This window comes from Hyperoodon ampullatus (genome assembly GCF_949752795.1).
Source record: "Hyperoodon ampullatus genome assembly, chromosome: 7".
Classification (NCBI taxonomy): domain Eukaryota; kingdom Metazoa; phylum Chordata; class Mammalia; order Artiodactyla; family Ziphiidae; genus Hyperoodon; species Hyperoodon ampullatus.
The window spans coordinates 102,370,063-102,388,888 of NC_136920.1; the positions used below are offsets into that span (position 1 = coordinate 102,370,063).

General features: G+C 42.0%; 1 protein-coding gene across 1 annotated transcript in view; it reads right to left on the bottom strand.

Moving 5' to 3' along the window:
• Positions 1-7,195: 7,195 nt before the first annotated feature.
• POU2AF2 (POU class 2 homeobox associating factor 2) overlaps positions 7,196-18,826 on the bottom strand; it is a gene marked incomplete at its 3' end in the record, with an annotated part of 35,213 nt that continues 23,582 nt past the window's right edge. The window contains 4 exon segments of the mRNA XM_079707683.1: positions 7,196-7,360; positions 7,364-7,597; positions 8,752-9,050; positions 11,542-11,584. Of these exon segments, the coding sequence (XP_079563809.1) occupies positions 7,196-7,360; positions 7,364-7,597; positions 8,752-9,050; positions 11,542-11,584 (741 nt within the window).

The window sequence follows — 18,826 nt, forward strand, 5'->3', positions numbered from 1 at the left end:
AGGCACTGTATGGTATAGCCTCCCCATGTCACAGATGAGGAAACAGGCTCAGAGGGGTGAGCAGCATGACCAAGATTACTGAGCACACACAGGATTGGGAATCAAACTTTGATAAATCAGATGCTAAACCTTTACTCTTTTTTTTTTTTGCGGTACGCCGGCCTCTCACTGTTGTGGCCTCTCCCGTTCCGGAGCACAGGCTCCGGATGCACAGGCTCAGCAGCCATGGCTCACGCGCCCAGCCACTCCACGGCATGTGGGATCTTCCCGAACCGGGGCACGAACCCGTGTCCCCTGCATCGGCAGGCGGACTCTCAACCACTGCGCCACCAGGGAAGCCCTAAACCTTTACTCTTAATTAACATTGTTGTCTTCCTGATCTTTTATAGCAGAGGCTTTCAAACTTTTCGGACTTCAACCCACACTAGGAAATTCATTTTACATGTTCACATACTATATCTATAACAATATTTATATGTTTACAAAACAAACTTTTCATGGAACAATGTACACCTATGCATAAGAGATATCCTGAAAATTTCTATTCCATCTTTTCCATCTCATTCTATTCATGAAAAAATCTATGTTGATTCGGAGTCGCTAATATAATTTAATGACCCGCCAGTGCGTTGTGACTGACACTGGAAAATATTGCCTGTGAGACATGCAAACCCACTTGTCAGAGTTGTGCTCGTGGACAGCATGTCCTGTCTGCTCTACTGTCGGGGTGTGTGGGGAGGTTGGGGCAGTGCAGATACTGACTGGAGAGTGGTCTGTAAACACTGGGGTCACCGGAACCCCAAGAAGAGGCTGACTGGAGGGGAGGGGAAGCTGCTAATTAGGCTAATGACAGTTTGTGTGTCTCAGACTGGAAACTCTTCTTTCTTGCTGGGGTCATGGTCACCTTCAAGGTCTCTGCCCTGAGGTCCTGATCATCTCTTTGGGGTTTTTAATAAAAGAGTGGAAAAAATGTTGTGGGCTTTAACAGGCTCACTTGCTTCAAAATATAACATAGGATCCAGATGTTTGGATGTTGGAAGGGATCTTTGAGGGACTAAGACACGCTTGGAGTGTTTTTCCAACATCCCTGCTGGTCGTTGTCCGGCCCAGGCTCCCTCCGCCACTTGGCTGAGCTGCCAGCCCATAGAGGATGTGGGAGCTCACCGTGTGTCAGGACGCCTGTTCCCCTATTGGACTGCTTTAAATATAATGATCGTTGGCTGAGACAAAATCCAACGCGGTATATTAGCTGAGCACCATCTATGTACCAGGCCTGGTACCAAGCACCAGAAATACAGACTGATAGTCCTGCTTTCTGTCATCAGCTGCTTGGTGAGTAACATGGAATACCTGTTCTCCCATGTCCACACCACTGCTCCTTCATTACAGGTCTATTTGGCTCATTCATTTGTTCATTCATTCATTCATTCATTCAACAAGCGTATACTGATGATCTGCTCTGACCAGGCCGAGGGCTAAGCCTGAAGAAGGTATCATGTCCCCTTCCACCCCCACTGCAAACCTTGTCTTTGTAAGGTTCACCATCTGTAATTTCTCTAGTTCTTCATATGTTATAGTATTTCAAATCTCTGAGCCACGGATCTCAGAAACCCTTTAGTTGGTCTTTGGCCTTCTTAAGGTCCTGTAGCACCAGAATAATGGGAATAGAATACATTTTTAAAAGAGTTTTAAACTGAATATTTTAACTGAAATTTTTTGGCAGGCTTTTGTATGCAAATGACACTGCAGAACATTATATTTAGGAGACATTATTAAATTAGACACATGTGACACATGAATATGAAAAGACTTTCAGTAGAAGAAAAGGAGGGAGTTTATTCCCTCCAAATTTGACTGTGGCTCTAAATTCTCTTTATTAATGCAAAGTTCTTTTGTCATTTTGACTGTGGGACACTGTTACCAAACCTTGTGGGAAATACCAAGTTCCAAAAACATGGAGGAAACAAGTACTTACTGGGTCCAATGTGAATGTTTGGTCCATATGAAAATGACCAGGAAGACTATTAGATGAAGGTTATTTAATGATTTGTGGTAAGTCAGTCTCTTCCCATAAAATATATCCAAAGTTTTTACTTTAAGAGACTTCCATGAGGAATGAGCATTTGATAGTTTATCATTTAAATTAGGAAGATACCATCAGATTCTGCTTGAAAAGTTCATCTTTTACTTAAGACATTTTTTTAACATCTTTATTGGAGTATAATTGCTTTACAATGGTGTGTTAGTTTCTGCTTTATAACAAAGTGAATCAGTTATACATATACATATGTCCCCATATCTCTTCCCTCTCGCATCTCCCTCCCTCCCACCCTCCCAAGACATTTTTATTATGCAACATTTGAGACATACAAAAGCATAAAGATTGCTGTGATAAAAGCCTGTGAATATATTATCAACATTAAGAAATAAGTGATATTTCATTTATGATTAAATTAATTTATTAAGCCTTAAACTTTTAGATTTTCCACTCAAGAGATTTGGTTAAGAGAGAAGGTTAGCAGGGATGGCTATCAATTTTCCCAATTTGAAAAGCTAATTCTTAGGTACTATTTGTTTTGTTCACATTTTCTTCCTTTTGGAACTTGTAAATTTTTTTTTCTCTCTTTTCCTTTTGGCTTGTAATATACTGACAATGACATTACATATTGCAAACCCACACGTTTATCAGAGATTATGATTAGAGGATACTTTTATAGCAAAGATCAAATATAACATGGTGTCATCATTTACAAATAATTATAGAAGATTTTCTTATTATTTATTTAACCTGATCGTTAGGGATTCTAATTCCTGATCTATTTATCATATGTGTTTTAATCACACCAGAGATAATACCAAACACTGAATAGCTTTTATTTATAAGAATTCTTAGCAATATTTATAGTCTACATAGATACTAAATGAATATATAAACATTTTTCTATGCTACTTCAAAGGTTCAGTAATTTTCCTTCTTAAAGACATTTAAAAATATGAAATCAGTCGTCTTAAATATATTACCACTACAACTCGATAGCCAGTACTGTCATGATTTGCAAAGAGTATGACTAAGTTAAATACTAAGTATGGTGAGGACTTTCTTATACATCAGAATTGTCACCCGTAGTGTTGGGATCTAAGTTGTTACTCATATTTGTGGTATAATGTTCCGTCAACTTAAGAGATTTACTGAGCACCTACAACCTGCTGGACACTAAGCCAGGTGCTGAGGGCACAGAACTGTCCTTCCCTTGATGAGTCTAGTTAGAGAATCCTCTTTAGCCAGAGTGTACGATTTTGCACTTAACCTCTCGAGAGTCAGTAGTTATCAAATATGGTGTGTAAGATGAACAGTGTAATATTGTTTTGAACAATGAGGATACCTTAGACGGAACCTAATGATTGAACATAAAGAAAGAGTATAATTTTGATGTGTGGTTGGTAGAATGACTGTAACGTAATGTGACTTAAACCTTGGACATCAATTGTTGTTTCAGTTCTTTAAATATACCTGATGTTTTATTTCTTGTGAATGTATTATTTAGATTTACATGTTAAAAATGGATCACAGGGGCTTCCCTCGTGGCGCAGTGGTTGAGAGTCCATCTGCCGATGCAGGGGACACGGGTTCGTGCCCCGGTCTGGGAAGATCCCACATGCCGCGGAGTGGCTGGGCCCGTGAGCCATGGCTGCTGAACCTGCGCGTCCGGAGCCTGTGCTCCACAACGGGAGAGGCCACAGCAGTGAGAGCCCCGAGTGCAGAAAAAAAAAAAAAAAAAGGATCACAGAGGTACTAGTAATTCCTTTATATATGTTTACATTTACATGTATATAGATATATATGTGTATATGTATGTATGCAAATATATATTTTACTATTGGGATTAGTAATTCTTTTTCCTTTGTGGAATTTTCTGTACAGTGCTCTACTACTGAAGTCTTCTCCTTGCCATCATACTGTATTATTAACTGAGCTGTAGCAAGTCATAATGCTGATTTAAAAGCAGTTATTAAATAAATGAGGTAAAGCTGTGGTTTTCTTCTCTCTGGGGTTTGTATAGCACTGTAAGAGGAGTACAAACAGTTTCAACTACATACTATAGTATCTGTTTTTAGCGATGTATGGGGTGATTGCCTATATTTTAGCTTTTGCATGGGAAAATTTTGCTTTCCACTTTTTTTGGACATTATTCTCTAGGGAGATTTCTTAGCTTGAATTTTACATCACCATCTGTGCTTACTTTAAATCTTAAGGGACCTAAAAGAGATGGTGTTTTGAACCTGAACACTTAAATTTTCTCTGGCTTCCCTAGGAAAGCTGTGAGTCTGAGAAGAGCAGGTTTAAGAAGGAGAGGGAGAGGAGAAAATGTATAACCTTTATGTTGGCATTCTGCATTATTACATAAAGGTGCAGTTAGTCCCTGGCATGAGGTAGGAAATAGAGAGTACTTGAATGGGAAATGGGATAGGGAAATATAATTTATTTTCCTAGCATAAGTTTATATCTTGGTTTCACTTTTTAACAAAGTATTGTAAATTCTAGAACAATAAAACAGAACCAAATTAAAATATATGCAATATAGCAACACTGTCAAGCTAAATAGAATTCTTAAAAGTCATTTACCATTTGGAATTATTAGCACCATTTTCCCCACTCCACTTGATCCTTTAGGCTAGAGAACTGAAACGGGTACTAGACAGAGTATGGGCCTGTGTGTGTCTCCTTTTTTATAAATTAAATTTGCCAAACACTATGAAAGGGCTTGGACGCTCTAAGAAGAATGTAGACACCACTGGTCACTGAGCTCTACTTATCTGAGTGCATCCTCAGGTTGTGAGAAGATGAACATAATAGGTGAATAGACAATAGCAAACTAAGAGAAATAAGCATGCCTAACTTTTAGTGTTATAATTAAACCAAAATTAAAGTTATAGGAACGCATATTTATGACTTACACATAAACTTATGATTATTGTGTTATGTGCTACTTAGTAACAAATGGTAAGCAGTAGATGACTGTAATTATTATAAAATTTATACAACCAATCTAGAAAAGTGACTTTGTGATCCTTCCTTGTGAAGACCCCGCGTCTACAGGGAGGGCCAGATCTCTTCCTTCTGATGTGGGGCCTGCCGTCCAGGTATGAGTGAGGCTGGATGACAGATGGCTCTCCAGAAGGTGCTGGCAACCAGGATTAATGTCTCCAGTCTCAGCAGACTTGAGAAGGGCGGCTCTCTCCCATGGTAGAAGCTGTCCCCTTCCATTGAAGAGCAAATATTGAGCAAAGTAAAGATCAGGGTATGAAAAGGAGTGGCGGGAGGGAAGGAGTAGACAGGGGACCCGGGAGAGTGCAGCCCAACAGCTATGGACCACGAATGCTCCTTTGTTTGTTCCTCCAGGGATGCTGTCCCAGGAGGGGGATGAAGGTTGTGAGGTAAAAGAAGGCTCCTATTCAAGCATTTCTGTGAGAACTCCACAAATTATGTGTGTGTTTGCTCAACCAGAATATACCCTTGAAGGCCTAGAGAAGGAGGAATATCCATTATTCACTTCTAAATGTGAATTAATATCCGTATTTGACTTTCTAGACTCCTACTTAGAGCACGGAACCCTGTCACAGAGGATGCGATGGAGACTGTATTGAGGGGCTTTGGACCCCCGGGAGATGGAGGGAAAAAGCACTGCATCAGGAGAGACCCGATGGGTCAGAAAAATGTGGTGAAGGGAATAAAGAAAGGAAGATGGTAGGAAGACAAGAGGAAGATTGTGGGTGTGACCTGTGAGCCTTGACTCACACTTTGCAAAGTTAAATTATGTGCAAGGTGTTTATGATGGGCTTGGCCTGCAGACAGGCACGCCGCTTGGTGGGAATTACTATGGGAATTTAATTGCCAAAGGAGTCCACACCAGTCAGACTTACATGAGACAGACTGATGCTTCAAATGTCAGTTTCTTCATTTATACATAGTAAGAGCTATATATTTCTGACCAGTGAGCCATCAACAAGGTCTTTCTTCAAAGGTCATGTTGTCAAAGGACCTGACAACATGTCCTTCTCCAAAGACCCTTTGCTTCTCGGTGTTCTGTAGTCTGTTGTTTCTTGCCGACAGCCCAGGACTGCTCTCTGTGTTTTCCTTACAATGCATGCATTCTTATTTGATCATAGAATGTCCATTTTGCTAATGCATTCTGATAACTGTCGGTTTATTCCATCAGAGAGACAATGTCTAGCTTAATTAAGGCTACCATTGATCAAAGAAAGCCTTTAGTCTTTGTGGTTTTTTGGATTAGCCTGATTTTTGGACATCCTGGGCTTTAGTGCAGAGTCAAAACCATGTTATTTATGAAGCCATAGTGTCCTGACCTCATTTTAATGACAATAAAGCATTTATATGTGGTGTCACATTTGTTACTTGCAAGTTATTGTTATTTGCAAGTCACCGTGAGGGGATAAATGCGTATAATGCTTCACACTTTATAAAGTCACATGATATAAAATGAGTTTTGTTTTATGCACCCTAATCTATATTATATCCTATGCATTCTCTTTTATTGAAGAACACACATAGTTCATAACTAAGAAAAACTGGACAGGGAAATCAGTATGTTTTATGATCTGCATGAAGTTTTTTTTTTTTTTTTTCTTTTTTTTTTCTTGCAGTACGCGGGCCTCTCACTGTTGTGGCCTCTCCCGTTGCGGAGCACAGGCTCCGTATGCGCAGGCTCAGCGGGCATGGCTCACGGGCCCAGCCGCTCCGCGGCATGTGGGATCCTCCCAGACCGGGGCACGAACCTGCGTCCCCTGCATCGGCAGGCGGACTCTCAACCACTGCACCACCAGAGAAGCCCTGCATGAAGTTTTTAATGTAATTTAAGAAAAAACTATCAGTGCTAAAAATGATACTTCAAAGATAACAAAAGATTCAGAACATAATGGGTTACTAAATTCCCCCAGAGACCCCACTGTCAGGCTGTCTAACTAGAATATGGTCCCTGACACACTGAATTCACATCGTGGTGTGTTTCAGTGGGGTTATAGTGGGAGGATCACAAATAAATGCCATCATCATCCATTAACAAAGGGTGGCACGATGGCTATCCTAAAAATCCAGTTCTGGAAGAGCCGCCACACCACAACAGTCTGTGAATACAGACACTGACTTAAAGAAAAGCACAGAAGTCCTCTGGCATGCTCAGTAAGCTTGGCGGCACTCATATGCCCCCCATGCCAGGCTCCCATCTTCTTTGGTCCACAGAGAAGGGTCCTGGAGGACAGAGGTGTCTGCCCCCTCGTCCCGGGAGAAGGGCCCCACCTTGGGTGGTGGGTCATTGGACATTGTCATGAAAGAGGTGAAGGGCTAGGGGGATGGGGTTGGGTACCCCTGCACGTGGTACAGATCCTCCAGTGTGTGCAGAGAGTAGGGCTGAACCACCGCTAGGGGGGCCGCCCAACTGGCGCTCCTGTGCTGGGCAGTGCTCCCCGACTCTAGCTGGGAGAGGCAGCCTGTGCTGGGCGCCAAGCTCTGCAGGGCATCGGCCGGCACAGGGCCTGGTTGGCTGAGGCCTTCGGGCACCGTCTGCTCCCATGAGTCCCTCTGAGGAGGATGGAAAGGTCACTGGGGTTAGTCATTAGGTGATCGTCTGACGTGGGCAGATTTCCTTCCCAACACAGGGTGCTGCTGGCTCATGTCTTCCAAAGCAGACTAGGTGTCCTCCCTCTGCTGTCCAAAGCCTCCCTACCAGGCAGCTCTCCCCTCTGGTGTTTGACATTGGCCGTGGGAGTTTTAATTCCTTTCTTACTCTAGAATTAGATTGTGTGTGTGTGTGTGTGTGTGTAGAGAGAGAGAGTCCTTTCCCCAGAAAACATTAAATGTGAAGATAATAAAATGAACATTTTGACAGTGTTTCATCATTTACTCCTGGAAGAAGTAGACCCTAAGCTACACAGTGGGCTTCTGAGTGGGCTAGGAAGGCTACCTGCCCTCAGTGAGCAAGGGGTTAAAGCCTCATAGGCTTGGAGCTGGGAAGATTTGGCTTCGATTCACGGCTGGGCCACTTACTACCTTCCTGATTCTGAGTACTTCACTTTGTGCATCTGTAAGATGGGGCTTTAATAACTATACCCTGAGTTATTGCAAGTATTAAATGAACAAGTGCACATAAAAGTTCCTGGCTGTAGTAGATACTCAATAATGTTAATTCCTACTCTCCCACAGCCTGTTTTGTCTAAAATCCCATCTCCAGAGATTCATGCCTTTGTGGTTGAGGGCTTTACAGTATAAGAAAGTTACTAGTATTCTTCTTTATGAACTCATCTCTGGAAGGACTGCGAGAGAACAAGGTTCTAGAGGGTAGAAATATCGTGGGAGAGCGGAGGCAGGGAGGGGGAGGGCGAGAAGAGTCCTGATGCGCCTGCCCTGGCTGACAGCCTCGCTGTCTGCGAGGTAACTTCTGTGCTCTTTCCTTATGCACGGGAGGAATAATGGGGAAACATCGGGCACAATCGGTAGAGTATTAACAAAATGGTATATATCCTGTTTTATCAGTCGTCCCCGCCCAAATCCCTACATAGTGCTTCCTGCCGCGTGGCTGGCACGGATCTTTGAGGAGGGCTCCCTGGGCGTGGATCCTGGCATCTCCCGGGGCGTCTCCGGGGCGAGCAGACCTGGTTGCTAAGCACATGGGCTGGCCAGGGCCGCGGGAGCCCCGACGTTAGTGACCCCCCTAAACTAAGCCCCTGCATACTCACCAGCACGAAGTGTGAGGGCTCGCTGGGGAAGGGAGGCGGCAGGAGCTGGGGCAGGGGTGAGGCGCTGACTAGGGAGCCGCTGTTGGGGGTCAGGGCCGTGGGGCGGTGGTCCCCGTAGAGCTCTGGGAAGTAGGAGTCCAGGTGGGCCGGGTGGCCCTGCCCTGCCGAGGACTCACAGGCAAAGTCGTTCGCCACATTTCGGGTGCAGGCATCGTTTGCGAACTGTTTACTGTTGTGGAAGTCCGAGTCGGTTGGGAGAGATCTCCTGACACCATAGTAACCTGACATCACTGGTGAGCCTGTTGCCAAGGGGAAAACAAATGGGCAAAAGTTTCCTTGGAGGAAGTCAAGGCATCTCTGTTGCAGCCAGGTCTCTCCACGTGTGAAATGGTGTTTCCAACGCAGGCCTGACGCCAAGGCCAACATTTAAATAGATAAATGTCTTGAAAGGCATTAAATATAGTGGCGTTACCTCTTTTAACGGGTCCAGCCCAAATAATTCATACATTTAAAGTTCGCTCTGCCTTTGGGGATAAGTTCACTTTAGATGGAGCAATAACTGTTCAGTGTCTCTCACTTCTTGTGCACCTTCAATGTGCCAGGTGCTGTGCTAGGCGCTGTGCTTATTCTATCTCTTTGGGCTTAAGGAGATAGAATAAGAAGCCCTTGGCATTTACATTTCATCTAATGAAGTATCTTTTTCACAGCTTCTGAGCTCTGTCCCCATAGATACAGGGCCGTTTACAAGAGCCTGCTTCTGGGGCATGTTATGTGAGACTCAGCATCTCTAGATAAGGTGAGACAATAACCCCGCCCCAAATCAGAGGCAGGCTGTACTCTTCTTCTAATTTTTTTGTACACTGGCCGTGACTTGCACCTATTAGGCACCAGAAATGGCTGCTTGCTTTGCTTCTGTGAAGCAAAGTTAGAGGACCACAAAAGATGTTTTCTGGCTTCGATGAGTCTGGTGTTATTTGCTGCCCTCTTGTGGCCGCGTTGAGTGTCTCACTCAGCTCACCTGGGCACTGAAAGCCTGAGAAGGGAATGCGTGGCACAGGAAGCTCCCCTTGCTGGAAACCTGGAGAGGCTGAAACTGAGAAGAATCTCATTTAAGGTAAGGCTAGTGAAATAGTCCCAGAGGAGAAGAGATGTGTTTGCTAAAGACTTTCTGATCTCGTAGCTCAGTTGTAGCAGGAAACCCTTCATCACTTAGAACATGTTCAGGAGCACAGACTCAAGGGCTGTAAAACTGATTTTTTTTTTTTCCAGCTGGTGGTGGGTGTGATCCAGTTAGCTAAGACCTACTCCCTCAGGTCACAAAGAGGCTGAGCTGGGAGGACGATGCGGGTGCTTGTCTTTCTCACCTTCCCCAAACACAGTGGACCGCTTCTGAGCTTTGTCCCTGCCCACCCTGCCCACTCTTCCACAGGGAGAGAAGACAGACTCATCAAGACCCTCCTTCTTATTACCCTGACTCAGTCGTACATGACTCTCCAGACACAGCACTTTGGCCCCTGCCAGCTGATGTGGCACTTCGTATTATGCTCCATACTCTCTCACCTGAGTTACAGCCCTCTTTCTAATCCATCCGCAAGCTCCATGGGGGCAGAGCTTATGTCCTACACATTTTCTGTAAACCAGTCGTATAATACTGTGTTCAACAATTACATGTGAATTTATTCATTCATTCAGAGGAAATCAAAATTCCCTGTAGAAACTTAAAGCACAATTCCACTCACTCCACTTTCATCTTAAATTCTATAGCCCCAAACTTCTAATCTGCTCATGAATTTGAAAGCTGCAGTTAGAGGTTTCATCGTGAGCATAATTCTCCAGAAAAAAACATCTGTGCAAGTGAAAATTAATATCAGTAAATAAGGTTTTGTTTCATGCCAGGAATTTATATCCACAGTAGTGGTTAAGGCTGAGAACAGAATGAAGAATAAGGAAACAAGGCTTCCAGGATCTCATGTCTGTATTTCCAATTTCCAAATTAAAAAAACACAGAGAAAAAAACCCTTTGCTTTTTAAGCATGTATTTTTCTCCCTAAGAAGAGGAAGAATAATTCTAGATGATAACAGAGGCTGCAGAAATTTTCTTCTGTAGAATGGAGCCGATACAACCATATTCCAGCAACAATAAATATGTTTGGGAAACACAGCATAGAGACATTCAGATATGTGGGATCGTCTCCTGCTCTTATTCCTTTCCCTTTTCCAGCTCTGAAGATTACCAAAATTAGTGAGAAACCGTATGCCCTTCTGAGTTTGGGATCTGGAAGGAACGTGTGTGTGTGTGTGTGTGTGTGTGTGTGTCTATGTATGAGAGTGCCCCAAATTATTATTAAGAATTCTCCTATTCCATCCCAACAGGAGTACTTAATGAGACATATGTATTAAATGAATGTAAGATGCTTAACTAAGTGCCTGGCATATAGAAAGCACCAATAAAGAATGGTTATTCCACCTGCCCTCAGGTCTCTCTCTTTCTGTTCTGAAGCATGTGAAGAATCTATCAGACCACAGTGCCAGAATCTTAAACATTTTAAAACTGTATCAAGGGTTTAATTTCTATTGCTTTTGCCCAATAAGCTTATGCTGGACAGAATGCGTTCCAAATTCAGGAATGACTGAATGAGGTCTGCCTTCCCTGATTTTACATTTTAAAAATAAATGTTTTAAAGCTGCAAAATGTTGAAAGTGCTGTAAGGCAGCTATGAAAGAATGGAAGCCTAAATGCCTGATTTAGCTCAAAAGGGAAGGAATTGCCCCTTGAACTGCAATACTCACCTGGCATCGGGCCAAACGGAGACTGCCCAGAGCTGACACTGCCCTGGAAGACAGAGGGGGCACAAGTGTTTTCTTCTTTAGTTACAAGTTTGAACTTAAAAAACGTTTAGGAATACATTTTACAAACTTTATTTTCTGCTACTAAGAAACTTTTTCGGAGAGATTAGCTTAGAGGAGGGTCAAATGTGAGTTAAGAACACAATACCAGAAAACAAACAAGGGACAGAGAGAAACCAAAGTTTTAGATTCTGATAAACTTGCCAAAAAGCACAGTCTAGATGAAATAATTTATCCTTTTTTTTTTTTACTGTTTGTGTTAATATCCTTCATCAAATATATATCAAAGATTTATATAAATACATACATACATGCACACACAATATGTTTGTATTTGGTTTTAACATTGAATGGCCACTTTTTAAGCTATCTGACTCCACGTAGAACGGAAGCTTCACTAAGGGTAGAGACCTTGACTGTGACTTGTTCTCAGTGTCTGGAACAGAGTGTGATTCATCATAGACACAATAAAAATATGTGGAATAAAAATAGGCATCAAAGCTCCCGCAGTTTAGTGAGCATAGGAGGTTGAGGGATGCTGTCGGTTGAATTATGTCCCCTGAAAAGATATATTGAAGTCCCAATTACCGGAACCTGTGAATGTGAACTTATTTGGAAATAGAAGTTTTGAAGATGAAACTAGTTAAATTAAAATGAGTTCGTCCTGGAGGACTGTGGGCCCTAAATCCAATATGATTGTCCTTATAAGAAGAGGAGAGAGACACGCAGAGACACACACACAGAGGGGAGAAGGCAGTCTGAAGAAAGAGGCAGAAATCTGAGAGCTACAACCTTCAAGCTAAGCTTTGCCAGCAACCACCAGAAGCTAGGAAGAGGCAAAGAAGGATCCTCTCCTAAAGCCTTCTGAGGGAGCCTGGCCTGCCGACAACTTGATTTTGGACCTCTAGTCTCCAGATTGGTGAGATGGTAAATTTTTATTGTTTTAAAGCATCCCACTTGTGGTAATTTGTTACTGTAACCCTAGGACACTAATACAGGGAGTGATTGATGATGAAACAGATAATTCAGTGTAGTGTGAGAAGTGGCATTGTAGAAGTAAGGTGGGCTGAGGTGGACACCTAAGCCAGTATTAGGGATGGGATGGGGGACATATCCTGGAGGAGGTGATGCTTAAGCTGAGTGCTGAAGGAAGAGTATCCAGGTGTGTAAAGTCTTAAGATATACAAATGCAAGCTCTGGCTCCAAGAGGCCCAGGAACAATGTTGCTGTTGTAAAAGGTGAGTCCTCAACATCTAGTTCTTCGGATTTGAACACTTAGTCTTGACCCTAATAATCCTACAGACTCTCAAGAGTTGGAAGAGATTTCACAGAGAGTCTCATTCAACTACCACTCAAGGCTGAAATACTCTCCATGTTATTAGCCCTGGGTGCATTTAGCCTATAGTGGTGGATAACTCAGCACCCTCTGAGAAAGCCTATTTCTTCTTTGGGGACCTCCAGCTGTGATAAAGTAGGCTGAAAAGAGTCATGCTCTTAATTCTAATCTCCTTGGTCCATACAGAATAAGTTAAACCCTTCTTCCATACACAGCTCTTCAAATATCTGAAGATAACCCATCATTTCTCAACTGTCTTAATCAGTCTGGGATGCTATAACAAATACCATAGATGTGTTGGCTTAAACAACAAACATTTCTCCCAGTTCTGGAGGCTGGAAGTTTGAGATCAGGGTGCAAGTATGTCGGGTTCTCTGGGGGCCCTCATCCTGGCTTGCAGATGGTTGTCTTCTCACTGTGTCTTCATGTGGCACAAAGAGAGATCATCTTTTCCATGTGTCTCTTCTTATAAGGGCACCAATCCCATTCATGAAGGCTTTGCCCTCATGACCTAACTACCTCCCAAAGGCCCCATTTCCAAATACCATCGCGCTGGGGATCAGGGCTCTTTTTTTTAATTTTTTAGATTCCATATATATGTCTTAGCATACAGTATTTGTTTTTCTCTTTCTGACTTACTTCACTCTGTATGACAGACTCTAGGTCCATCCACCTCACTACAAATAACTCAATTTTGTTCCTTTTTATGGCTGAGTAATATTCCATTGTATATATGTGCCACATCTTCTTTATCCATTCATCTGTTGATGGACACTTAGGTTGCTTCCAGTGATGAGGGCTTTAGCATATGAATTATAGGGGTGGGGTACAAACATTCCATCCATAGTCCCAAACTGGAATTGTATCTTCTTCAGGCAAAATGTCCTCCAATCGTTCAGAAGTAACACAGTATTTGAGAGTGAAGGCTCTGGAACCAGAGTGTGTGTTTGAATCCCAGCTCTGCCTCTTGTTAGCTGTGTGATCTTGGGCACATGAAGTTTAAATGTGATTTTATGTGTCAGGCACTTAGAATAATTCCTGGCTTAGAGCAAGGAGGATGTAAGTATTAGCTATTATCACTCAGATGCATTTTTATGTCTCTTCAAATCTATGGTATATTCCTCTAAACATGTTTTCCTATTTAATAAGTTAACACTTTCTTTTTTTGTTAAATTTAATTTATTGACCTATAGTTGATTTATAATGTTGTATAAGTTTGTACTGTACAGCAAAGTGATTCATTTATGCATATATATATATATTTTATATTCTTTTCCATTATGGTTTATCACAGGATATTGAATATAGTTCCCTGTGCTATACAGTAGGACCTTGTTGTTTATCCATTCTGTATATAATAGTTTGCCTCTGCTAATCTCAAACTCCCTAATAAATTAATAATGGCAAATGGCAGAACGGAACTCGTGGGCATGTGGGGTCAGAGATGGGTGTAGGTCAGGGTACTGTGATTCTTATATGGGAAGGAAAGGAGTTACTGATTAACTATAGAAGCACTTGTGTTTGGACACATTTTCCCATGTTGCCAGGGCCCCTGTTATCCAGTGTTTCCCTCTGATTTCCAGCTCTGTCCATCTGGGTCTTTCCTCCGAGGCTTGTGCCAGGGCCCATTCCTTCTGGCTTCTGCCTCAGCCTCCTTCACTGGGTAAGCAGGGTGTGGCAGGGCGGTAGCTGTCCTGGGTGCTGCCTGGGGAGATGTCTTGTTGCTCTCTTGCCTCTTTTCCTCCCTGCCTGCTCCCTTAAACTGCTCTGGCCAAGGCTGGGGCCAGGAGGAAGGCTTCTGTGAGATGCAGTGCACATGCCCAACCTGATGGACAGAAGTGTCGGCACCTGTCAGCCATGCACTGGTTCATCAGCTGCTGTGGCTCTGCTCTGGCCTCTGCCTGAGGCATGAACAGAACTCAGTCTGTGCTAACACAGCCCCTGCAGCATCTACCACCACCAATGCCACCAACTGTCTTCTTATATCCCTTCTTCTTCTGCCCAGTTTTACGTATTACTGTGAAATTGCCAGCACTGTACCTCCCACCCCAACCCAATTTTAATACCTGAAGACTCTACGAAGCTTTCATAATTACTAGCCTAGTTGATTTTATTTATTATTTGATGAAAAGAAGCCTCTTGTGTTTGTTTCTCCTGCATACTTTTGCCCTTTACCTGCTGTGGAAAGTAAACACTCTATTTCCATTCTTTATGGTTAGTCATAAAATTTTACCTGCGTATTTAACAAAGATGACAAGCAGTATCTTTTTAAAAAATTTATTTATTTTATTTTATTTATTTTTGGCTGCATTGGGTCTTCCTTTCTGTATGCAGGCTTCCTCTAGTTGTGGAGAGCAGGGGCTACTCTTCACTGAAGTGCACGAGCTTCTCATTGTGGTGGCTTCTTTTGTTGTGGAGCACGGGCTCTAGGCGTGCAGGCTTCAGTAGTTGCAGCACGCAGGCTCAGTAGTTATGGCTTGCAGGCTCTGGAGTGCAGGCTCAGTAGTTGTGGCGCATGGGCTTAGTTGCTCGCGGTATGTGGGATCTTCCCAGATCAAATTCGTGTCCCTCTCATTGGCAGGCGGATTCTTAACCACTGAGCCACCAGGGAAGTCCCTACAAACAGTATCTTAAACCTCCCACTGACAGGTAAAATCCTTAGGACATTAACTCTTATTGCTCCTCTCCTAATTTACACGAGTATGTATTTTCTTGTATTTTAGCTTGTTTCTTTTTATTAAACCTCCACAAATTAGACCTCATAATTATTTTCATTATCATTTTATCAAGTAAATCTATATTAGATTTACTTACATATTCATCATTTTCTTTGCTTATCTGTCCTCCAAACTTTTTCTAGATTCCATTTTCCTTCTTCTGAAATAACCCTTTAGAAAATTCCTTCCCTGTAGGTGGTGTTAGTGGTAAACTGTTTCAGTTTTTTATTTATCTGAAAATATAATTTCTTTTTCCCTGTACTTAAAAGATACTATTTTGGGGTTCATAATTATAACTTTACAGTTATTCTTTTGTCAGCACTTTAAAGATAGCACTCCACTGTCTTGTGGCTTCCATGATTGCTGTTGAGAAGTTTGCTATTAACCTTAAACTTATTCTTTGTAACAATCTTTCTTTCTTTTCTGACTACCTTTTTAATATACTCCCTTTGTCTTTATGGTTTTTCAAGTCCATCTCATTTTACCTTGGGGTAGATTTTTTAAATGTGTTCTGCTTGTATAGGGTGTGCTTCATGTGGCTGGGGGTACATGTCTTTCAGAAAAGTTTCAACCATCCTCTCCTTAAATATTGCCTTGCCTGTATTATCTGTATTCTCTCCTTCTGGGTCTTTGATGTATTTTAAATCTTTTACTTTTATCCCCTATATATTCTTAACTTTTTGTTACTTCCTCTATATCCATGATTCTGTGTTCTATATTTTGGGATAGATAGGTATAGATTTCTTCAGCTCTACATCCAGTTCACTAATTCCTTCTTCAACTGTAGCTAATTTACTGTTTAACACAAACATTGAAATTATTTGGTATCAATAATTAGATATTTTTTCATTTCTAGAAGTTCCATTGATTTTTTAAAAAAATTGCTTGGTCTTTTGTTGAGTGTTCATTATGTATTATGTTATTATTTATTTTGTATTTGGTAGTTCTAATATCTGGAAGTCCTGAGAATTTAACTTTATTGTTTATGCTGACTGTCATTCTTAGTGACTTGTTTCCTTGTGCATTTGGTGATCTTTGATTGAAACTCATATCTGGTTGACCTAAATCTGTGAAATTCTGGGTTCCTAACTTGAGGTTGTGCTTCTCCAGAAGAGTTATGCTTATATTTCTTGGGAGGCAGCTCCCTTCCAGGTTCCCTGTCCCAGGTTCCCCAATCTTGGCAAAAATAGCTCAAGAACCAGTCTTCATGTATCAGGCTAATTTGAACACCTTTCCTTAGGGGAATCTGCCTTTTTGGTGTGATCAACTTCTCTTCATTCTGTGTCCTTACTTCTGCTCAAGCATTTTCTCCACCTTCCATGCTAACCTTCAACCCAACCCCCCCTGCCCCAAACTCCCTAGCTTTGGTGATTTCTCTTACTTCCAGCCATCCCAACAAATTAGCAAAATTTATTTTATGCAGGATTCTATTTTGTTTTGGGTATTATCTCCCCACCTCCAGACTGTTGACTGTCTGAAACAGAGTCAAATCCCTAAGTAGTAAAACTAGAAGTAGATACTATCCTGTTTTAACCACTGCAGCTTTTATTTTTAACTTTTTATTTTTCTATGACTGCCAACTTTTTCCAGCAGAGATTTAGATTATAAATAAAATTCATAAGCACGCACTTGTAGTAATTTCATAAGCACACCATTAGGCACATGACCAAATGTGTTATATCTACTAACTCATTTAATTATCACAACCACCCCAGAAGATAAGTAATGCTATTTTCATCTTGATGAGGAAATTGAAACAGAGAGAAGAATAACTCGGGTTCCCCTGTAGGTAGGGTTGTTGTTAGTGGTGGTGGGTGGGATCAAACAAGGACCTTTCTGATTCCAGAGCCTGTTTCTTAACTACCACAGCATACTGCCTTCTAAGAGCTTTCATAACTTGAAAATAGAAGTCGGAAAACATCATAGTTTAAAATATTAGTATAAAGGAGACTTAGGGACATTCAGAGAGATCATATAATTATATAAAAGTTCTCAAAGAACTAGTGGGATTTGTATTTCCCTGTGTGTAAATACTATCTTGGGGGGCTTCCCTGGTCGGGCAGTGGTTAAGAATCCGCCTGCCAATGCAGGGGATACGGGTTCGGTCCCTGGTCCGGGAAGATCCCACATGCCGCGGAGCAACTAAGCCCATGCGCCACAACTACTGAGCCTGTGCTGTAGAGCCCACGAGGCACAGCTACTGAAGCCCGCGTGCCTTGAGCCTGTGCTCTGAAACAAGAGAAGCCACTGCAATGAGAAGCCTCTGCACCGCAATGAAGAGTAGCCCCCGCTCACTGCAACTAGAGAAAGCTCACGCACAGCAGCAAAGACCCAACACAGCCAAAAATAAATAAATTAAAAAAAAACTACCCTGCATATATATGTGTGTGTGTTTGTGTGTGTGTATGTATATATATATATATATATATATATATATATATATATATACATACACACACACACTCTTTAGTCCTTCAGTGGATATTCTATTTTTTGTGGGGGAAGTCAGCTTTATTAAGGTATAATTTACATATAATAAAATTCACAAATTTTAAGCATACAATTTGATGAATTTTGACCACTTTAACAAACTCTTATGACCCACCACCATGATATAAAACATTTCCATTTAATTATTTATAGCTGTAATTAGTGCTGTGCTCTCTATGGTGGCCTGGGAAATATTTAGATGGATAAGTAATATAAAAAGCAATGATAACACACAACTTCAGTTTGTCTCACAGAACATAGATGAGATCTAAAGGGCTTATGTTGGGACTGGGAAGGATTTCACTGGATAGGTTTTAGAGCTGGTGTCCCAGATTTACAGGTTGAGAAAGAACAGCTTAAAACATGAGCCTTCGACATGTGCACTAGTTATCATTGCTCATGTGAAGGGAAAACACATTCCTTTTCACCTTGTTCAAGATATTATATTTGGGACTTCCCTGGTGGTGCAGTGGTTGGGAGTCCGCCTGCCAATGCAGGAGACAAGGGTTTGAGCCCTGGTCTGGGAGGATCCCACATTCCGCGGAGCGACTGAGCTCATGCGCCACAACTGCTGACGACCGCGAGCCTGGAGCCCGTGCTCCACAACAAAGAGAAGCCACCGCAATGAGAAGCCTGCGTACTGCAGCAAAGAGTAGCCCCGGCTCGCCACAAATAGAGAAAGCCC